This window comes from Tasmannia lanceolata, unplaced genomic scaffold (assembly GCF_043159265.1).
Source record: "Tasmannia lanceolata isolate RefF3 unplaced genomic scaffold, GAP_Taslan_0.1 ptg000035l, whole genome shotgun sequence".
NCBI classification, from domain to species: domain Eukaryota; kingdom Viridiplantae; phylum Streptophyta; class Magnoliopsida; order Canellales; family Winteraceae; genus Tasmannia; species Tasmannia lanceolata.
In genome coordinates this window covers 809,255-832,898 of record NW_027518712.1, presented here as the reverse complement: position 1 = coordinate 832,898, position 23,644 = coordinate 809,255, and the positions used below count along the sequence as shown (strand labels likewise).

The 23,644-nt window shown below is 43.5% G+C and overlaps 1 protein-coding gene across 1 annotated transcript; it reads left to right on the top strand.

The window, feature by feature from the left end:
• Positions 1 to 15,103: 15,103 nt before the first annotated feature.
• Positions 15,104 to 16,588, top strand: LOC143859678 (uncharacterized). Its single transcript, XM_077370331.1, has 2 exons — positions 15,104 to 15,979; positions 16,059 to 16,588. The coding sequence occupies exons 1-2, from the start codon at positions 15,539 to 15,541 to the stop codon at positions 16,521 to 16,523; spliced, it is 906 nt and encodes a 301-aa protein (XP_077226446.1). The 5' UTR covers positions 15,104 to 15,538; the 3' UTR covers positions 16,524 to 16,588.
• Positions 16,589 to 23,644: the final 7,056 nt, after the last annotated feature.

The window sequence follows — 23,644 nt, the reverse complement described above, 5'->3', positions numbered from 1 at the left end:
CAATTGAACTAGATTCTAGCCATGAAATAAAAATAAAGTAAGAGAGCTACCTGAATCGCAAGCAATTATAAATGTTGGATTAAAGCATGCTGGGGTAGCCGGAGTTTGTGTCGACGAACGGAGCAGCGACTCCCCTTTTTCTTCTTCAATATTTTTTTTTCTCGACGGATCACGATCGGAGACTCAAAGAAGGTGGCGGTGTAGACTGATTCAATGGGATTACCAGGATAGCCGGAGTTGTAGATTTTGGATGGAAAAATTGACGTAACCAGATCCAATGGAAAATTGAGATGATGATAGGGCCTTGATTCGGGTTTGCCGGAGCTCTGGCGAAATCGCCGAGGAAGAAAAACAGAAATTCCTATGTTCTTCTACTTCTTCACTCACAATCTCTATGCTTAGCTTTGACAAAGCCCCAATTAAAGAAGAAAAGCTCCGGATTTGCTTGGGGAACTAGAGGCGATGGAGAGATCAGCGATGGTTGGATTTAGACGGTAACACCAGAGAAGCAGAGGGTGCTCCTGACTCTTCAAGGAGAATAGGATTTACAGAGGGGTCATGAGGTTTTAATGGATAGGATGGGTTTGAGAATGGATTTGGCAAACAAGGGTCTGAGAAGATGGATCTGACGAAGGTGGTGGGCAAATGAGATGGAGGAAAGTGGGTTTTGAAGTGGGAAAGGGGTAAAATAGAGGAGGTAGTCGGTGGTGGCTGCTAGGGAGATGTGGCCATGGAGGGAGAATGAGGTTTTGATAGTGAGGAGAGGGTTGCTGTTGGAGTGAGGTCGGATTTGTGAGGTTTTGACTGGATTCCGGCGAGATGCCCGAAGAAGATGATGGAGGTGGTTTGTGAAAATGGCAGAACTGGGATGGTGAAGCTCCAGTGGAGGTGGTGCTGATGTGGGTTTTGGGTTAGAAATGGTGGAAATTGTAGTTAGAGAAGAAGAAGGTGGTGGTAGGGTCGGTGGTCGGAGAATCAAAGCTCATTGCCGGATTTAATGGAGGTGATGGGGTTTTGGGTTTTTTTGGATTTTTGCAGAGGATAAGGGAAAAATGAAGGAGAAGATGAAGATGATGGTGTTGATCGGTGAGGGTGGAAAAATGAAATGGGTTCGGTAGAATCTGTGATGGAGAGGGTATGGAGAAGATGGTGGAAAGGGGTTTAGGAAGAAGGTGCCGGTGCCGGATTTAATGGAGATGGTTGGAGGAGGTGGGAAAAGGTGGTGGTGGCTGGCCGGTGGGGACGGGTTCCGGTGATGGTGGTGGTGGTGCAGATGAAACGAAGAAGAAGAAGAAGAGGAGGTGGTAGTGGCCGATCGGAGCTCCGGTAGTGATGCCGGAGCAGATGGTGAAACTCCTCTCTTCTCTCTATGTTCTCTCCCTCTCCCTCTGCTATCCCTCTCTCTGCAAACCCTTTTGCTAAAAAAGAAAAGGCTGATGGGAGGAGATGATGGGGATGGAGGAAAATGGGTTTTGGAGGTGGTTGTGGTAGTGGTGGAGGGTAGCGGTGGTGGTGGAGATGGAAGGAGTGGGTTTGGGTCGGTGGCTGAGAAGGAGGAGAAGAGAAGGGTTTGAAAGGGTGGAAATGGAGGTGATGGTTGGGTCGGTGGTCGGAGGTGGCACGGCCGGAGTGGGGACCGGAGATGGTGAAGATGGCTGTGGGGGTTGGTGGCTGCGATGGGAGGTGGGTTTCAATGGCAAAGAAGATGAAGATGGAGGTGGAAGATGAGGATGGTTGGAGGAGGTGGGAAAAGGTGGTGGTGGCTGGCCGGTGGCTGGCTTGCCGGAGGTGGAGGCGACTCCCTCTCCCTCTTTCTCTGTGATTCTCGCCCAAATGACGAGCCTCTGTTTTCTCTCCCAAATCCTCCCTCTCTTTTTCTCGACGAAAATCCCCTCCTCAATCTCCAGGTCAATGGGTTTTCTATAAAGAAAATGGTAAATTCGAACCCCCTTTCTTTCCATGACACCCCCCTTTTGGTAGTACATTTGCACCTACCTTGATTCTTTAAGGGGGTGCCTCGGGTAAGACAGACCCAAGCAAAATAAAAGGTATTCGACCCCCCTTTCTTTCCATGGACAACCAACCCTAATGTATTTATAACTACATTTTATTCTAGCAGGGGGGGCTCAAGTAAAAAACAAAGGGGGAAAAATTTGAGAAAATATCTTCTCCTTCCTTTTAATCCTAGCCCTTCAAATCAGCTTTTTGTTTAAGGGCTAGGATCAAAGGAAGCCTAACCACCTAGGAAGCTTCCAAAGATTCTCCCCTAACTAATTTTGCTACACACTAATCCGCATACCCCCTATATTTCCCTGGACAGCCCACCACAGCAAATTTGAACTGGTTTTCCAGGTTCCAGAGCACCCCTATTTCTGGCTAAATCGCCACCCTTATAAACTTGCACCACGACACTTACCTCGGCTCTTTTATTAGGCAAACGTTATCGGATTCCGACGAAATTTCACGGGGACCTAAATGAGACCCTAACCTATTCTAGGAACAAATTTGGACCATTAAAACACTAGTTTGACAGGATTTCTATCCTAACGACTCTATTAGGATTCGGTCAAAATGGGGTGTCTACAGATACGATAAAATATTGATGTTTTATAAAGTTTCTAAAATAAGAAACTCTCTATTTTTTCATCTCTATCATTCATCAATTAAATCTAAGATTCAATACCATCTCATCATCATCCCAAAACATGGCTAAAAGCGCCTTGACACCATCTCTAGGATCTCCTATGTCTAAAATATCGATGTTTTTTAAAGTTTCTAAAAATAAGAAACTTTCTATTTCTTTCAATCTCCATCCTGGATCAACTAAATCTATGATTCAATAACATCTCATCATCATCCCAAAATATGGCTAAAAGCGCCTTAACACCATCTCTAAGATCTCTTATGTCTAAAAGATTGATGTTTTTTAAAGTTTCTAAAATAAGAAACTTTCTATTTCTTTCAATCTCCATCCTGGATCAACTAAATCTATGATTCAATAACAACTCATCTTCATCTCAAAACTTGGCTAAAAATTCATGACACCATCTACGGGGTTTCCTATGTCTAAAAGATTGATTGTTTATAAAATTTCTAAAATAAGAAACTTTCTATTTTTTCAGTCTCTATCATTGATCAACTAAATTTAAGATTCAATACCATCTAATCCTCATCTCAAAACTTCGCTAAAAGCACCTTCACACCATCTATAGGATTTCCTATGTCTGAAAGATGGATGTTTTATAAAGTTTCTAAAATAAGAAACTTTCTATTTTTTCAATCTGCATCCTTCATCAACTAAATCTAAGATTCAATATCATCTCATCTTCATCCCAAAACATAGCAAAAAGCTCCTTGACACCGTCTCTAAGGTCTCTTATGTCTAAAAGAATGATGTTTTACAAAGTTTCTAATATGAGAAATTTTTGATTTTTTAATCTCCATCATTCATCAACTAAATCTAAGATTTAATACCATCTCATCCTCATCCCAAAATATGGCTAAAAGCACATTTACACCATCTCTAGGGTCTCATGTGTCTAAAAGATGTATGTTTTACAAAGTTTCTAAAATTGGAAACTTTTTAATTTTTCAATCTCCATCCTTCATCAACTAAATCTAAGATTCAATACCCTCTCATCCTCATCCCAAAACTTGGCTAAAAGCTCATTTACACAATCTATACGGTTTCCTATGTCTAAAAGATTGATGTTTTATAAACTTTCTAAAATAAGAAACTTTCTATTTTTTCAAACTCCATCCATCTTCAACTAAATGTAAGATTCAATACCATCTCATCCTTATCTCAAAACTTGGCTAAAAGCACTTTGACATCATCTCTAGGGTTTACTAAGTCTAAAAGATTGAAGTTTTATAAAGTTTCTAAAATAAGAAACTGTTTATTTTTTCTATGTCCGTCCTTCATCAACTAAATCTAAACCCTAGAGATGGTGTAAAGTTGCTTTTAGCCAAGTTTTGAGATGAGGATGAGATTGCATTTAATCTTAGATTTAGTTGATGAAGGACGGAGATTGAAAAAGTAGAAAGTTTCACATTTTAAAAACTTTATAAAACATCCATATTTAGACATGTGAAACCCTAGAGATGCTGTCAACGAGCTTTTAACCAAGTTTTGGGATGAGAATGAGAGGGTGTTGAATTTTATATTTAGGTGATTAAGTATGGAGATTGGAAAAAATAGAATGCTTCTTATTTTAGAAACATTATAAAACATTAATCTTTTAGACTTAGTAAACCCTAGAGATGGTGTGAATGAGCTTTTAGCAAAGTTTTGAGATGATGATGAGATGGAATTGAATCTTAGATTTAGTTGATTAAGGATGGAGATTGAAAAAATAGAAAGTTTCTTATTTTACAAACTTTATAAAACATCTATCGTTTAGACATAGGACACCCTAGAAATTATGTTCAGGAGCTTTTAGCAAAGTTTTGAGATGAGGATGAGATGGTATTGAATCTTAAATTTAGTTGATTAAGGATGGAGATTGAAAAAATAGAAAGTTTCTTATTTTAGAAACTTTTTAAAACATCAACCTTTTAGACATAAATAATCCTAGAGGTGTCAAGGAGCTTTTAGCCAAGTTTTGAGATGAGAATGAGATTGTATTGAATCTTAGATTTTGTTTATAAAGGATGGGGGATTGAAAAAATAGAAAGTTTCTTATTTTAGAAACTTTATAAAATATCAATCTTTTAGACATAAGAGACTCTAGAGACGGTGTCAATGAGCTTTTAGCGATGTTTTGGGATGAGGATGAGATGATATTGAATCTTTGATTTAGTTAATGAAGGATGGAGATTGAAAAAATTAAAAGTTTCATATTTTAGAAACTTTATAAAACATCCATCTTTTAGACATAGGAAACCCTAGAGATGATGTCACTAAGCTTTTAGCTAAGTTTTGGGATGTGAACGTGTTGGTATTGAATCTTAGATATAGTTGATGAAGTCGATGGAGAGTGAAAAAAATATAAAGTTTATTATTTTAGAAGGTTTATAAAATATCAATCTTTTAGACTTTGTAAACCCTAGAGATGGTGTAAAGTAGCTTTTAGCCAAGTATTGAGATGAGGATGAGATTGTATTTAATCTTAGATTTAGTTGATGAAGGATGGAGATTGAAAAAATAGAAAGTTTCACATTTTAAAAACTTTATAGAACATCAATATTTAGATATGGGAAACCCTAGAGATGATGTCAACGAGCTTTTAACCAAGTTTTGGGATGAGAACGAGTGGGTGTTGAATTTTATATTTAGGTGATTAAGTTGGAGATTGAAAAAAATAGAAAGCTTCGTATTTTAGAAACATTATAAAACATTAATCTTTTAAACTTAGTAAACCCCAGAGATGGTGTGAAGGAGCTTTTAGCCAAGTTTTGAGATGAGGATGAGATGGAATTGAATCTTAGATTTAGTTGATGAAGGATGGAGATTGAAAAAATAGAAAGTTTCTTATTTTAAAAACTTTATAAATCATTTATCATTTAGACATAGGACACCCTAGAAATTATGTCAATGAGCTTTTACCTAAGTTTTGAGATGAGGATGAGATGGTATTGAATCTTAGATTTTGGTGATGAAAGATGGAGATTGAAAAAATAGAAAGTTTCTTATTTTAGAAACTTTATAAAGCAACCTTCTTTTAGACATATGTCACGGGGCTTTTAACCTAGTTTTAGGATGATGATGCGATGGTTTTGAATCTTATATTTAGTTGATGATAGATGGAGATTGAAAAAATAGATTGTTTCTTATTTTAGAAAGTTTATAAATCATCAATCTTTTAGACATAGGAAACCCTAGAGATTGTGTCAAGTTGCTTTTAGCCTAATTTTGGGATGAGGATGAGATGATATTGAAAAAATTGAAAATTTCTTATTTTAGAAACTGGTTTAGAGATAGTGTGAAGGTGCTTTTAACCAAGTTTTGAGATGAGGATGAGATGGTATTGAATCTTAGATTTAGTTGATAAACGATGGAGGTTGAAAAAATAGAAAGTTTCTTATTTTAAAAACTTTATAAAACATCAATCTTTTAGACATAAGAAACCCTAATGATGGTTTCAAGGTGCTTTGAGCCAAGTTTAGAGACGAGGATGAGATGATTTTGAATCGTAGATATAGTTTATGAGGGATGGAGTTTGAAAAAATAGAATGTTTCTTATTTTAAAAACTTTATAAAATATATTTCTCTTAGACTTAATTCACCCTAGAGATGGTGTAAAGGAGCTTTTAGCTAAGTTTTGAGATAAGGATGAGATTGTATTGAGTCTTATACTTAGTTGGTGAAAGATAGATATTGAAAAAATAGAAAGTTTCTTATTTTAGAAACTTTATAAGACATCCATCTTTTAGACATGGGAAACCCTAAAGATGGTGTCAAGGAGCTTTTAGCCAAGTATTGAGATGAGGATGAAAAGGTATTGAATCTTAGATTTAGTTGATAATGGGTGAAGATTGAAAAAATAGAAAATTTCTTATTTTATAAACTTTATAAAAGATCCTTCTTTTAGAGATAGGAGACCCTAGCACGGCGTCAATGAGCTTTTAGCCACGTTTTGGGATGAGGATGAGCTGATATTGAATCTTAGATTTAGTTGATGAAGGATAGAGATTGAAAAAATAGAAATTTCTTATTTTAGAAACTTAATAAAACAACCATCTTTTAGACATAGGAAACCCTAAGGATGATGCTAACGAGCTTTTAACAAAGTTTTGGGATGAGAATGAGAGGGTATTGAATCTTAGATTTAGTTGATGAAGGATGGAGATTTAAAAAATAAAAAGTTTCTTATTTTAGAAATTTTATAAAACATAAAATCTTTTAGAGTGAGTAACCTGTAGAGATGGTATCAAGGAGCTTTTAGCCAAGTTTTGGGATGAGGATAAGATGGTATTGAATCTTAGATTTAGTTGATGAATGATAAAGATTGAAAGAATAGAAAGTTTCTTATTTTAGAAACTTTGTAAAACATCAACCTTTTAGTCATAGAAAATCCTAGAGAAGGTGTCAATGAGCTTTTAGCCAAGTTTTGAGTTGAGAATGAGATGGTATTAAACCTTAGATTTAGTTTATAAAGGATGGGGATTAAAAAAATAGAAAGTTTCTTATTTTAGAAAGAAAAAAAGAAAAAGAAAATCAGACGCGAGATAGAGGAATTATTATTCCCAAGAACGTGATACACTTGTGCTGTATGCTATCATTGCGAAAAAAAATGTTCTTTTATAATGAGATTTTCTGAAATGAGTCAGAGCTTGAAGAAATTTACATCTATAAGGTATTTAATAGTTAAAGAGAAGTCAACATTTATAAGGGATTAAATAACCTGGGTCACCTAAGTTTTTTCAGTATATTCAGCATATAGAATTAGAGTTATATCGATTTAAATAATAATTAAAGGTAACCTTACATTTTAAGATTATAATTAACTTGAGGGTGTGGGACCCGATCCCGTGAGAGGAGAATCGGCCCGCGAGCCGCCTCACTCTCTCTCGGTCTCTCGTACCCACGCGATTAGCGCGTGTCTTTTATTATTGATTTAATTCGTCATTTCCGTGAACTTGGGATCACTAAAGCAATCCGAACTTCATGCAAAAGATAATGACAGAGTCGCCACCTAGATAAGAGATCTAGGACCCGTAAATGACCAGAAATCTAGATTCGCTATCTGATTATGAGAATGGAAGGTATGGGGAATTACCACCACAAGCACCATTCTTGCTCGATAATTCGGTCTTCAATTCCAAAAGTTAACTCTCTTGAATTTCTTTTAAATTGCTCATTTAACTCTATATTAATGTGCGAACTATGTGACATGCATCATGAAATCTAATTTCAATGTATTTCCTAATGTGTATCTTGATTTTTCTTGATTTATTTGGATTCAATCTAAGTGAATGTTCTCCTAAAATTCTAATTTGGAGGAAATCCTATATATTTAAATTAATTTAGTTAGAAATTTAGAAAAACTAATATACGAAACCCCACCATTTATGTGTGGAGCCGACTCGGGCTTGGTATGCCACTCAAGTATCCAAGTTGCCTTCGTATCCCAGCCTCACTGGAATCAGAGTCGATCGTAGTTCGGTGCCTAAACTAAGCTACATGCCTAAGACATCTAGGACACCAATCTAGACTGGAAGGACTGTTTCAACAGTTTAAGAGAGATTATTTAGTTCAGTTGAGTAGATTTTATTATCCTAGGACTCCATCTAAGATGCTATATGGTCATATCTAAGTGCAAGATATCCTTAGACTAATGCAGGTGAACCTACATCCTAGGTAACTAGGCTTGTCCTATGAAAAAAAAAAGGGTAACTAGTGTAACTAGATCTATGACTTGTTTGCTAATAATAGCAATCGGTCGTGATGAGGCTGAACTCCCTAACTCTAGGACACCTTAAGACCTAGGACACAACGTGACGTAAGTGTACCTAAAGGGACTCCAAGGGTTCCTACGGGATTCCGAATCCAAAGCTCAGGAATTTCCAATTCTTCTACGTTGGTTGAGTCTTTTAAAGTTTTCTTGAAGGCTTTTAGTTATCTTGAGGCCTTAAGTGTGTGTTGGGTCTTTTGAGTTGTTTATTTAGAAGGTTTTGGTTTCACTTGAGACTTTTAGTGGTGTTTCGGTTAATGACTTTTAACAAATTTAGATTAGTATTTTTTTTAAGTGAGTGAATTTTAGATTTGTGACTTTTAGGTTAGGTGTATTTTAGATTAACAGATTTTAGGTTTGGTTTGTTTTAGATTTGTGACTTTTAGGATTGGTGTATTTTAGATTGGTTAATTCAACAAATGCACGAGTACGGCAAAACTTCGACTACTTCAAGATTAAGTGAATACAACCCACTAAAACTGTTATAATTCTTTAACCACTTAGCCAAATTTAGAGCCAAAACATGCGTTGGAAAGATATTTTAAAGGGCTAAAACTTTATAGTTTACCATTTTCTGTGAATCTTTGATTTAGTGGTTCAAAATTGTGTTACAAAAAAGGGGACAGCAGCATTAAACTAGAAACTCCTAAGGGTACGCTGCAACCATTTTGGCCATAACTTTTTAACCACTCATCCTCTGATCAAGCAGGAATACTCATTGGAAACGGCACAAAAATATCTTCTACTTTGTAGTTAACCATTTTCCACGATTCTGCTGTTTAGAGGTCAAAAATTCTATTCAAAGACGAGCAGTTAACATTAAGGCGGGAATGATATTGGCACCACCACGTTTTTTTATAATTGCACTAACTCCTCCTGTCTTTTATTACCCGTAAGTCCGTCCAACATTATTACAATTTCTAAAAAAACAGCCACAGTTAAAGAAGAAAAAGACAATATGAGTTCATACAATTAATAAAACATGGTTGCGCAATTATCATATCCATTTAAAACGGGATAGTGCAGTTATCAAAACATGGCTATGTGGACATCAAAACATGGGAGTGTATTTATCAAAACATGGCTGGGTTGACATATTAGTGGCCTTTTTATTTATCTAGGGGAATGATATAACTACCCCTTTTTCTTTCCCGGGCCATCCCTCTTAGTGTAAAAGAACAATAGTCATATAAAACATGAAAAAGGGTGGTTCAAAGAAGAAAAAGGGGTTAAGTTATCATCTATTATTTTTTATTCTTGTTTCCCTATTTAACTCTCATTCTCTATTTTTGTTTTAATTAGGCTTTCTGAGAGGGTCCAATACAGTGGGTTTTGAAGTCTCACGTTGAGCTCGAAGATGAATTTAAGATGGTAGTGCGATCACAATGTTGTGGATTGCAGGCTATGGGAAGGTGAGTTTTAGCTAAGAAAGTGAAATGGGTTTGGGCTACAAAATTGAAATGGGTTTGGGGCTGCAAAATTGAAATGGGTTTGGAGCTGCAAAATTGGGGTTTTGGGGCTGAATTGATGTGGCTGCAAAATTTGGATTTGGTGTTGAATCTGCCACAGAGATCTGATTCCAAATTTGGGCGTGAATGGGCTGTTGTGAATGGGCGTGGGAATGGAGTCTGGATTTTGGGTTTTGATGTTGGAAGAAGATGAAGACGGGTTCGGGAACCGCCGGCGAAGAGGGTTTTAATGACTACAAAATTGGGTGATTGAGTTGTATTTTAAAAAAAATTGGTTTTGCCCAAAGATTTGGAAAAATCCTTACAACTTTGAATTCAAAATCCCTCCTAACTGATTTCCTAGTTAAGTTTTTTTATTAGAGTTTAAATCATGCCATAAAAGTAAAAATAAAAAATAAAAAATAAAAACAAGAACATGCCATTATAACTAGCAGCAAAGAGAATATAGTGAACCTACTTGGACTTGAGAAACCCGATCACTTGAAAGCGAGACTAGAAAGCGTTGCCGGAATTTTCTCCAAGTAAAACTATAAAGAACTGTTGTTGTGGGAAAAGGGATGTATGATGAGAGATGAGAGAGTTCGGTCCAGAGGAGTGAGAGATCGAGGAGACTAATGAGAGAGGGCTGTCCAGTGAAAATAGAAGAGAGTCGAGCCAAACAAAGGAGAGAGAAGGAACAACCATATATATAAGAGTTTTGTTGTTGTTTTTTTCTTCTGCCCATTAATGGCCACTTTCCTATTTTATCCATCCTTTCTTTCAATAACCCTTGCTGTTTTTATATATGGTGAGAGAGAAAGAGTGTTGTTTCCTTATACCCTTCTATTTCTTATTTCAATGAAATTCACTTTCCAATTGCAGACATCACGATCATCCCTTCTATTTTGACAATTTAGCACTGAAAAATAGTGGATTTTTCTCATGGAAACGATGTATTCGAGAGACAAGAATTAGTAACCGAACCCCACCTTGAACAAACGTCCAAATCTTTCAAAATTGGCAATAATGGGTCCACTCTCTACATTTAAGGGATGATTCAAATCATTCATTTCAATGGGCCATAAATAATCGTCCCTCCAATTATTTACATAAATTGATCCAGGCCATCCATTTTTATGAATCTACAGCACATAAATTGATTGCACCACATCCCTTAAACAGTTCTAATGAGATGATCTGGTCCATTCAAATAGTGAGTCTTGATGGACTTGGCCCAAACCAATTTTTGTGGGTTGATCCGAACCGCTCAAAAGATGGGAAGCAATGTCAATTGGCCGTGCCCTCAAATGATTTCCCAAAGATGATCTTAATTGTTCATTTGGAGGATGACAACGTAAATTGGTTGAATACCCACTTCCCAAAATTAAGATTTTAAAGCACTAGTGAGCCCCATTATAGATCGATAGATATTCACGCTCTTTCTAATTCTCCACGGAAAATGAACCCCTAGACAATAAGACATGAGAGGAAAACTAGAGGGAAAGTGATGGAAAAACACAAGGACTAAACTCTAGAATGGGGAAACTAATGAAGGCCTTTGTTCGCTAGAGTGGAGCAAGATGGGGTGTCTACAGAGGGCACATGAATTTTTCCCATTCTCTACTCTATATAGATATTAGAGATAATAGTTCTAAAGATCCTAAGGTACTTAGTAGCTTAAGAAATTTACGTTAATTAAGTTTTCAAATGACCTTGGGAGACAATTTACATTAACAAGGTTTTATATGACCGTAAGGGGACACCCTATACAGTAGATTTTAAAACATATATAACCTTTCAATTGACCATGGGAGCCAATTTACATTATTAAGGTTTTAAACTGCCATGGCCATCGGGGCCCCCAAATTTCCAAATTTTAAAATTTAGAAACATCTCTTAATTCTACTGGAGGTTAAAAAAATCATAAAAAAAGGCTCCCTCATAGTGCTTCCTTACAACATGATCAGAACCATTTACTACATCTAAAAAGTGGAGATAAATAGCAAGCATGTTTGACATTAGCCCCTCAAAACTTTTTGTGTAACAACTTTGATCATGTGGTGACAATCGGTGGTGTTAGACATGTGATGGTGGGACCCAACCATGTTATTCATGGGTCATCCTGCGAAGTAACACTAATCTAATGTTCCAAACCTTTTTTTTTAAATGGATCTAATGTTCCTAACCTTCTTCTTATGGTTAGGGCCTTATGAATAATTCAAATGTAAAAAACTTTTTTTATTGTTATTTTCAGTCTATTAGTAGGTTACCATTCAAGATCTTCCTATTGGAGTAGTTTTTGGCCGTACACAATTCACCATGGAATATTCAGGTTGAATTCCCTGGTACACAACATAAATGCCAAGTGCTAATGGCATGTTTGTTTAGGTGGAAAAGATTTTCATTGAAATGTACTCTTTCCATAGAAACTTCAGTAAATGGTTTTTTGCCCATGTGGGCCCCCTATGTACTCTTTCCAAAGATTTTCATTGAAATGTACTCTGCCCATGTGGCCCCCTTATGTAATCTTTTTTTCTCATCAATATATCTGGTCGAGATCTGCCTAATCCCAGCTTGCCCATCACAAAAAAAAAAAAAAAAAAAAAACCTTCAGTAAAAACATTTCTCGGGAAAAATGGATATACAGGTATAGCAATATAGCATTAGCGTGAGATTCTTTTTTCCAAAGTTTTTTGCTGAAAACTTTTATCATAAAAAAAGGTTATGTTAGACCTAAAATCGGTAACAGGTACAGCAGTGATGTAAGAGCTGAGCTGGATGACTAGGGGAGCTGAGTCCTGCTATGAGGGCTGAGTCCTGCACAAGGCAAGCGAGGTCAGAAGACCAGACCGGGTTTTACTCCGGACAGGCCCTTCGACACTCAAGTCAGTATGAGCAGGAGTGAAGGGGAGATGTCTAAGAGTTTAGGGAGAGAAGGGATTTTCGCATTACCCATTGGTTTGAGCTTTGAATCCCTTTTTATAGGGAAAACCTGGTGAGGTGTCCTGGACAGGTGTCCAGGACAGATGGCGGCCTGTAAGAGGCTGGAGTTCACCTACTCCAGGACAGGTGGCAGGCTGTGAGTGGCTGGAGTTCACCTACTCTGGGACAGGTGGCAGCCTGTGAGTGGCTGGAGTTCACCTGCTCTGGGACAGGTGGCAGCCTGTGAGTGGCTGGAGTTCACCTGCTCTGGGACAGGTGGCAGCCTGTGAGTGGCTGGAGTTTTTACACCCCATCAGTTGCCCCCAGTTTTCCAAGTCATTGAGTGACTTGGGAAAGTGTGGTTGATCGCTTATCTGGATGGACAGGTGTTGTGTGGAAGTGAATCGGAGGGTTCAGTCTGGAGGTCCAGTCCGGAGTCCAGCTGGAAGTGGAGTCCGGAGATCCAGTCCGGAGTCCGGCTGGAAGTGGAGTCCGGAGATCCAGTCCGGAGTCCGGCTGGAAGTGGAGTCCGGAGCTCCCGTCCGGAGTCCGGCTGGAAGTGGAGTCCGGAGATCCAGTCCGGAGTCCGGCTGGAAGTGTAGTCCGGAGATCCAGTCCGGAGTCCGGCTGGAAGTGGAGTCCGGAGTCCGGCTGGAAGTGGAGTCCGGAGATCCAGTCCGGAGTCCGGCTGGAAGTGGAGTCCGGAGATCCAGTCCGGAGTCCGGCTGGAAGTGGAGTCCGGAGTCCGGCTAGAAGTTGAGTCCGGAGATCCAGTCCGGAGTCCGGCTGGAAGTTGAGTCCGGAGATCCAGTCCGGAGTCCGGCTGGAAGTTGAGTCCGGAGGTCCAGTCCGGAGTCCGGCTGGAAGTTGAGTCCGGAGGTCCAGTCCGGAGTCCGGCTGGAAGTAAAGTCCGGAGATCCAGTCCGGAGTCCGGCTGGAAGTGGAGTCCGGAGATCCAGTCCGGAGTCCGGCTGGAAGTGGAGTCCGGATGTGGACTCATTTTTGTCGTCTAGCGGCCAGTCCGGTTCGGACCGGACTGGTTTTTGTCGTTTTGTTGAAACGTGTTATATCCAGTTCGGATTTTCCCGGACTGATTTTTGTCGTCTTGGGGCCAGTCCGGTTCGGACCGGACTGGTTTTTGTCGTTTTGTTGAAACGCGTTATATCCAGTTCGGATTTTCCCGGACTGATTTTTGTCGTCTTGCAGCCAGTCCGGTTCGGACCGGACTGGTTTTTGTCATTTTGTTGAAACGCATTATATCCAGTTCGGATTTAAAGATCCAATACGGAGTACGGAGCATGGAGTACGGAGTACGGAGCACGGAGTACGGAGCATGGAGTGCGGAGCATGTAGTACGGAGCGGAGATGTGAATTTTCATGCACGTAGGAACACGCGCGTGTTTGATCGTATTTTTGAGTAGGAGAATGTGTCCGTCATAAATATGGGACACGTGGCGCCATTCGAGTGTCCTCGAGATGCGTGCTTCGTATTTAATGCCCCACCGCCTCTGAAAAGCTATAAAAGGAGGTTTTACCCCCTTTCATTCTTTACTTTTTACTTTTCATCTTTTCTTCTTTTTCTTGCTCTGGGAGCTTCGACTTCTCAGTTCTCAGTTCGCAGTTCGCAGTTCCCAGTTCGCAGTTCGCAGTTCGAGTTGCGCAAGGACTTGACGAGCTCCACTCACCGGTATTCCTCTCAGCCCTTCTCTTTACTACATGTCTGATAGTAATTCGAGTTCCGAGTCCGGTACGGAGTCCTCCACTAGCAGTAGTTCAGAATTTAGGCCGCCGCAGGAGCCTGTAATGGCTAGGACGTCTGCTAGAGTAGATCTTGTAGATAGTGACGACGAAGGGGACAAGGAGGAGGTGTTTTTAGACTTAAACGCCACTCCACTCCCCACTGTTAGTCTCTCCCGAGCAGAAGGGAGTGTTGAAAGTGACGTTGCTGAGGCGTCTACAACATTCCCTCCTGGTCAGGCGGTGGAGGTAGTCGCTAGAGCGCGGATGGATGCCAACCCAAAATACAACCTGCGAGCTCTAGTCGAAGAGAACTACCTCACCAGGTCCATGCTAGGCGAGATTAGGAATAAGTACTGTGTGCCTCCAAGATTGGAACTGAAGGCAGCTATAGAGGGAGACAGAGCCTGTAACGAGAGTCGAGATCTCTGTATTTATGAGGAGTCGATGAGGGCGGGACTCCGATTTCCTCTGCACCCATTCTTCGCAGCGGTGCTTCGATACTACGGACTGGCCCCAGCTCAAGTAGCTCCGAACTCATGGAGACTACTGACTGGGTTCTTGTATCTTGTCGACGGCCGGTTAGAGAGGAGCGTGAGCTTGTCGCTATTCCGTGCTTGTGCACATCTGAAGAGGCATAAGGAAGGGGGCTGGATCTACATCAGCCAGCGCCCTGAACTCAAAATCATCACCGGTATCCCCTCGTCAATACATTCATGGAAGAATAGGTTCTTCTACGTCGAGGATAAGGAGGTCAGTGAGCCCTGGCCTGTCCCTCTAGTGTGGGACACTCCGGACACTTCCAAATTAAGTCGAAAGCCGCTCCTCGAGAGTGAGGACAAAGAGACTTTCGCCTTGATGCGGAAGGAGATTGAGCAATCAGGCCTTATCCGCTGTGCAGAGTTCTCAGGAGAGGAGGTGCTAGTTGGACTGGGCGTGAGTGCCGCGACTCCAGAACGTATGTAGCTAGACTTGTCTTTTAAAATATGTTTACTTTTATATGCTTGCTTCTGACTGCTTGCTTGTCTGGCAGAAATGAAGAAACAATCGACTGTCGAGAAGATAAGACAGGGAGCCCAGCCACGGGCACAGGAGGGTGCTGCACAGGCACAACAGGAGCGCCAGAAGAGAAAGGCGACTGTACTGGGGAGTCCGGCCCCGTCACAGGGCACTCCACCCCCATCCCAGAGGCCCAAGACTACGGTGAAGCTAATAGGCCCCTTTGCTCAGGGCGGTGGCTCTTCTAAGTCCGGTGGTGCTTCTATCGGAACCGGTTCTGGGGCTCGTCCTCCTACGGGGCTTAGTGAGCACGTCTTTCGACCCAATTGGGCCGTTCTGAAGGATGACACTGCCCTAGGCGAGAGCCGAGTAGCAGCAGAGATCATGAGCAAGTGTTTGCTGCGGAAGGACAAGCAACAGATCCTTCACGAGCCGCCAGCTACAGGAGAGGAGGCTGTGCTATCCTCAGCTTACCAGGTAAGGAAGTGGTGATCCGTTTGCTAACTTTCTGCCCATTTCTTCCTTTCACCATACTGATGCCTGTTTCTTTCTTCAGATCTTGCTTTACTATAATGACCTCAAGGAGAAGAGTAAGAAGTTCTCCCAAGCTATTACTGCATCTGAAGAAGTGAATGGAAAGTTGGCCGCTGAGGTGCAAGAGCTTCAAACGAGCATCGGGCGAGTAGAGGAGGAGAAGAGGTTGTTGATGGAGGATCTGGCCGCAGAGAAGAAGAAACTGGTCAAGGCTGCTGAAGCCATGGAGGCTCAAAGAGGAAGAGCCAAAGAGAGGCAGGAGACGGCAGTGAAGGAGGCCACAGAGGTGAAGGAGGCTGAACTTTTCAGCCTGTCGAGCGAGGCTTATAGTCTTGGATACTACGACTGCCTCCAGCAGCTCCAGGCCTGCAATCCAAACTTATTGATGCAGAACATGACTCTCCCTGCCAGGCCGAAGATTACTGATGAGGAGCCAGATGCTCCTACTGATGCTCCTGCTGACATCACCTCTCTTCCAGATGCTTAGTATTATTTTTTTTTTGTTTATTTTGACCTCTTTTTGTAATGGTCCTTGAGACCCTACAGCTCTTACCAGCCTTTTTAAAGTGAATTTTGTAATGGCCCTCGAGGCCCCACATATTCTGATCAATGAAATCACATTTGTCTGTCTCTGATACTTCTCAACTGAGTGATTTGCTTGACTTGTCTTTTTAATTTTGATAACCTGGGACTGAGGCTGTTGATAGTCGAATTGTGACGAACTGGTCTTTTAACAAGTACCCAAGTTCAGGAACAACAAGTACCCAAGTTTTGTGAACTGGGTTTCCAGTAAGTACCCAAGTTTTGTGAACTGGGTTTCCAGTGAGTACCCAAGTTTTGTGAACTGGGTTTCCAGTGAGTACCCAAGTTTAAGAACTGGGTTTCCAGTGAGTACCCAAGTTTTGTGAACTGGGTTTCCAGTGAGTACCCAAGTTTAAGAACTGGGTTTCCAGTGAGTACCCAAGTTTTGTGAACTGGGTTTCCAGTGAGTACCCAAGTTTAAGAACTGGGTTTCCAGTGAGTACCCAAGTTTTGTGAACTGGGTTTCCAGTGAGTACCCGAGTTTTGTGAACTGGGTTTCCAGAGAGTAAGAGTGAAACAAAGTCTGCAAAAAAGATTATTTATTTATAACAACAAATTGACAAATTTACAAAGTCACCTTTTTACGCTGTACATTTTGTCTATTGATAATATCTCCTGAGATTTTTGGAGTTCCAGGCGTGAGGTAATAAGTGCTCTTCCAGTGTCTCCAGTTTATAGCTTCCTGGCCGGATAACTTCTTTCACTCGATATAGCCCTTCCCAAGTCGGGGAGAGTTTCCCGACTTTCGTCGGTTGGGAGACAGCTGCCTTTCTCAGGACTAAATCTCCTGTCCTGAATTCTCTGGGGCGAATCTTGGAGTTGTGATAATTTGATACCCTCTGCTTATAAGCGGCGACCCGGATTCGAGATTCTTCCCGGATTTCTTCTAGTAAGTCGAGATCGGCACGGAGCCCGTCGCCGTTAAGCTGCTCGTTGAAGCTGGTGATTCGGGGAGACGGAGCGCCTATATCGACTGGTATCACAGCCTCAGTACCAAAGGAAAGGTTGAATGGCAATTCACCAGTCGTCGTGCGAGGAGTAGTGCGGTAAGCCCACAGAACGTGATAGAGCTCATCTGCCCAACGGCCAGCTTTTTCGTCCAGCCTCTTCTTTATCCCCTGAAGCAGGATTCTATTAGTTACTTCCGTTTGCCCATTGGTCTGGGGGTGAGCAACCGAAGTGAATCTCTGTTCAATTTTTAGGTCCGAGCAGAACTTTCGAAAGTTCCGGCAGTCGAACTGTTTGCCGTTGTCTGTGATCAAGATACGGGGAATCCCAAATCTACAGACTACTGCCTTCCAGAAGAAGTTCTACACATTCTGCTCAGTGATCTGGGCCAGAGGTTCTGCCTCCACCCACTTAGTGAAATAGTCGATCGCCACTACCACGAACATGCGCTTTCCAGAGGCCGGTGGGAAAGGGCCTAGGATGTCCATCCCCCATACTGCGAAGGGAAGCAGACTAATAATTGGAGCCATTGCTACGGCAGGCTGGTGGATGGTAGGAGAGAACTTCTGACACTTCTCACACCTTTTAACCAGATCCAGGGCATTCTGCCTGATAGTAGGCCAATACAGTCCTCTGAGCAGCACCTTTATCGCCAGGGCTTTGCCCCCCAGATGTTCTCCGCAAATTCCTTCATGAGTCTCTTGTAGTGCATACGCGGCGTCGCTCGGCCTCAGACACTTCAGATATGGGAGAGTATATGACCTTTTGTATAGATTGTCACCACTGAGGGAGAATCGGGCAGCTCTCTGTATCACCTTACGAGCTTCTTTCTTATCCTCCGGGAGTCTAGCATCGCGCAGATAACCTATGATCTCATCCATCCAGCACGGCTCATCTTCCACCTGCATGACTTCCATGGCTTTACTGTCGATGCTGGACCTCTGTAGAAACTCCATGTGTATGCTTCCGAGAGTGGTATATCCAGAGGCAGCCAGTTTTGACAGCACGTCAGCTTTGGCATTCTCTGTTCTTGGCACTCTGATGACCTCGAAACTTGCAAACCGGCTGGAAAGTTGGCGAACCTTGGCGAGGTACTTAATCATACGCTCGTCTCGGGCTTCGTAGACACCTTGGATCTGGTTTGCTACCAGCTGCGAGTCGCAGTATGCTTTCAATTTTTGGGCGCCGGTCTGAATTGCTAGGCTCATTCCGGCAAGGAGGGCCTCATATTCCACCTCATTATTTGATGCACGGAACCCGAATCTCAGGGCGTAATCCGCAGTGAACTCATCAGGTCCAGTGAGGATGAGGCCAGCTCCACAGCCGTTTTTATTTGAAGATCCGTCGACATATACTTCCCAAGTCGGTGTGCTGGTTATGGAGTCCTGTCCGGCTGAAGTTGGCCTGATTTCTGTCCGAATTTCCTCTGTCATACGCTCTTCAGGGACTACTTTCTCTATAACTGGGAGCTGCAATGCTTCAGGGTCGACGACCTGCTGGGGGATAGTGCACTCTGCTACAAAATCTGCCAGTACTTGGGCCTTGATAGCTGGCCTGGGTGCGTACTGAATATCGAACTCGCTTAGCTCTACAGCCCATTTCACAAGTCGCCCGGAGATATCTGGTCGATGGAGAACTTGTCGAAGTGGCTGATCAGTCAAGACCTTTACAGTGTGAGCTTGGAAGTACGGCCTTAACTTCCTGGCGGCCATTACCAGCGCGTAAGCCAATTTCTCGACCCGCTGGTACCTTGTTTCTGCGTCGTGAAGAACCTTGCTAACATAATAAATAGGTTTTTGCTGGCGGTGCTCTTCACGGACGAGTACAGCTGCCAGAGCCATGGAGCTCATGGAGAGATACAAAAATAGCTCCTCGCCCGGCTCCAGCTTTGTTAATAATGGCGGAGAGGACAAATATCTTTTCAGCTCTTCGAATGCAACCTGGCATTCTTCCGTCCAGGGCGCGGTCTTGAGTCCCTTGACCGCGCTAAAAAAGGGGAGGCACCTTTCCGCTGATTTGGAGATAAAGCGACCCAACGCCGCTATCATTCCCGTGAGCCGCTGGACTTCCCTGATGGTTTTTGGGGCAGTAAGCTCCATCACGGCTCTAATCTTTTCTGGATTTGCTTCTATCCCTCGCTGGCTCACCATGAATCCTAAGAACTTCCCCGAGCTGACACCAAATGTGCACTTGGTGGGGTTAAGTTTCATGTTGTGCTTCTTCAGGACCTGGAATGTTTCTCTGAGATCAGACGCATGATCCTGCGCACTCCGACTTTTGACCAGCATATCGTCTACATAGACTTCCATGTTACGGCCGATCTGGTTCTGAAAAAGTTTGTTCACAAGCCTTTGATAAGTGGCTCCGGCATTTTTGAGGCCGAAGGGCATAACTCGGTAGCAGTAAGTCCCTTGATCTGTGACGAAGGAGGTCTTTGGTATATCCGACTCGTACATCCTGATCTGATTGTATCCGGAGAAGGCGTCCATGAAGCTCAACAGTTCATGACCCGCTGTGGCGTCAATGAGTTGGTCGATCTTCGGGAGTGGATAGCTGTCCTTAGGACAAGCCTTATTCAGATCGGTGAAGTCGACGCAGGTCCTCCATTTCCCATTAGTCTTCTTGACTAGGACTACGTTTGCCAACCAGTCCGGGTATCGAATCTCGCGAATGAAGTCAGCCTTCAGAAGCCTCTCCACTTCTTCTTTTATTGCCTGCCGCCTTTCGAAGGCGAAATGTCGTCTCTTCTGCTTCACTGGTCTGCAGGTTGAATCAACACCGAGCCTGTGTGTGCTGATCTCTGGATCAATGCCGGGCATATCGGCGGGAACCCATGCAAAGACATCTGCATTGTCCTGGAGAAAATTGGTGAGCTGGTGCCGAATGTCGGTGCTGAGGGAGGAACCGATAAGAGCGACTTTCTCACTGTCCTCCAGGCACAGTGGGATGGAGAGGAGGTCTTCAGCAGGTTGAGTCCCTCTGAGCTCATCCCTTACATCGAGCAGTTCAATTGGCAGTGATTCCACTGCATTTTTGCCTTTAAGTGCCGTTGCGTAGCACTCTCTGGATTGAGGCTGATCTCCTCGAACTTCCCCCACACCATTGGGGGTTATGAACTTCATTTTTTGGTGGAAGGCCGAGGCTACTGCACGGATGAGGTTCTGGCCAGGCCGTCCCAAGATAGCATTATAGACCGAAGTGGCCCTTACTACTAGAAAGTTGACCATGGCGAAAGCTTGACAAGGTGGATCTCCGACAAGAACAGGGAGCTCGATCTGCCCCACCACTTTCACGACCTCTCCGGAGAAGCCAAATAAATCTGAGTTTGCCGGCTTCAGACGGTCGTCGCCTATCATCATTTTCTCAAAGGCGTGGTAGTATAGAATGTCCGCCGAACTCCCATTGTTTACGAGGATTTTCTTCACCTCCCAGTTGGCGACGAGCATGGTTAAAACCAGTGCATCGTCGTGGGGCAGGATAAGATTATCCAGATCTGCATCTGAGAAGGAGATCTCATTCTCCGTTCTCGTCTTTTTGCTGGTTGTGTGCACGGCGTTAACTCGCCGTGCATATGCTTTGCGGGCGGTAGAAGAGGTGCCCCCAGCTGCAGGCCCACCCATAATTGTACCGATGACCCCCCTTGGCTGAGGTTGGGGTGCCTCAGGCTGCGCATTGCCCAGCTGAGGAGTTTTGTCCCGAGTAGGGGGCTGCTATGATCTTCGAGGGCTGCGGCCCTGGGGGCTCTTTCCTCTGCGCTCTTGGTTGCGGCCGTCAGTTCGGATATACTTTTTCAAATAGCCCCGGCTGATGAGTTGTTCAATTTCCTGCTTGAGTTGCCAACAATCATCTGTGTCGTGGCCGTGGTCCTTGTGGAACCGGCAGTACTTTGAGGGATCTCTCCTGTTTCCCTTGGAGATCATTCTAGCAGGCCACTTCACGAACTCTTCTTCGCTGATCGCCGCCAGTATGTGCTTTCTGGAGGTGTTGAGAGGCGTGAAGTTTTCTTCTCTTCTCTGAGGAGGCGGAGACTTCTCTCTCCTGGGAGGTTTATCTTCCCTGCGCTGCTTAGGGAGATTCTTCTCTTCAGAGGTTATCCTCCGATTTGAATTAAGAGCTGCCAGTGTTTCTTCCACCGTTATGTACTCTTTTGCCCCGGCCATAAGATCCGCTAGTGAGTGCGGATTTTGTCGAGCCACCGCTCGACGGAATTCATTAGACCTGGCGCCTGCGAGGAGCGCATTCATTGCTGCTGAGGGATCTAGATTTGGCACTTGAAGTGCCTCCCTGTTGAATCGGCGGACGAACACCTTCAGAGGCTCGTTATCGTCCTGTCGCAAGGCCATCAGGGAAGCTGTTGTTTTCCTTGGCCTGCGGCTGCTCATGAAGTGGCGGACAAGATCCTCTCCAAAATCATCAAAATTGTTGATGGAGTTCGGTTTGATCCTGGAATACCAGTCTCTTGCTGCGCCAGTTAGCGTCGTTGGAAACGCTCTGCAAAGAAAGCCATCGGAAGCTCCGTGCAGGAGCATAATTGTTCTGAACGTCTCCAAGTGGTCCACGGGGTCTGTAGTGCCGTCATACTGAGGGACGGCGGGCATTTTAAACCCTCTGGGTGCTGGGGCACCCAGAACATCATCAGTGAATGGCGTCCTACTTGAGAACGCCCTGGAGACGGGCCGGCTCTGGTCCTTCGCCAGTTCCTCTATCCGATGGTCCATCTCCTCCATTCTCTGTAGCAGCGGATCCGTCCTGTGGTCCAAGGACCTGATCCTTTCCACAGACTGGCTCGCCGCGGAGCCGGATTGGCTCTCCCGACTCATACGACCAGGTCGAGGTTTCGCCGGTGGCGCACGATCTTGATGAGCTCGGCGCCTCTGTCGGAGGGGGACCGCGACCTTTCACGGTGATGAGGCTCTGTTTGGGCATGCCTCGTCGTGGGGTGAGGGACTTGTCTGGTGGAATGATGAGTTCGGCCCTCACCATGGTGTGATGACTCTCCCCTGTGGACGTCTGGCCTTCCTTGGACAGATCGCGGAGCCTCTGGGGGAGGTTGAGGGGGCAGTTGAAGTAGTTGCTGGTACTGCCCAACGAGGGCTGTCATCTGCTGAAATAGAGCTTGAACCTGCTCCGGGGTGGACAAGGGATTCAGATGTTCTGAGCGAGCCGGGCTCTGCTCTGCTGTAGCAGAAGCTGCTACTACTAGTGATGCAATTCGCTCGCTCCGGGTCCTGCGGGGTAGCGCGGTTTGGGTAGTCCGCGCCCGCGCAGTAGGCATCCGCGTACTCTTGCGTCCTGCCATTTTTGTGAGTGGGGTGTAAAGACAGCTTTAGTTCTGGGGTCCCACGGATGGCGCCAATCTGTTAGACCTAAAATCGGTAACAGGTACAGCAGTGATGTAAGAGCTGAGCTGGATGACTAGGGGAGCTGAGTCCTGCTATGAGGGCTGAGTCCTGCACAAGGCAAGCGAGGTCAGAAGACCAGACCGGGTTTTACTCCGGACAGGCCCTTCGACACTCAAGTCAGTATGAGCAGGAGTGAAGGGGAGATGTCTAAGAGTTTAGGGAGAGAAGGGATTTTCGCATTACCCATTGGTTTGAGCTTTGAATCCCTTTTTATAGGGAAAACCTGGTGAGGTGTCCTGGACAGGTGTCCAGGACAGATGGCGGCCTGTAAGAGGCTGGAGTTCACCTACTCCAGGACAGGTGGCAGGCTGTGAGTGGCTGGAGTTCACCTACTCTGGGACAGGTGGCAGCCTGTGAGTGGCTGGAGTTCACCTGCTCTGGGACAGGTGGCAGCCTGTGAGTGGCTGGAGTTTTTACACCCCATCAGGTTAAAATGGAAAAATTGGGTGCATATGGATTGCCAAAATCAGGAGTTGGAATCATTCTATTCTGGTTCAACCTGATTCCAGCATTTTGTTCAAACAAAAATTAAAAGGAATCAGAGGGGAAAATAACACCTGGGCTAAACTAAAGAAAGAAAGAAAAAATGCCGGAATCTGTTTTGCTCCTAGAGGTGGTACTCTGATTCGTCCTCATTGGAATTAATTTTTTATTAATTTTTTAATGAAATTTTTAT

Excerpts from the sequence above, each read along its gene's own strand:
- LOC143859678 (XM_077370331.1), top strand. The coding sequence starts at position 15,539 with ATGAAGAAACAATCGACTGTCGAGAAGATAAGACAGGGAGCCCAGCCA. Across the intron at positions 15,980-16,058 it reads TGCTATCCTCAGCTTACCAG|ATCTTGCTTTACTATAATGA; the intron begins GTAAGGAAGTGG and ends TTCTTTCTTCAG.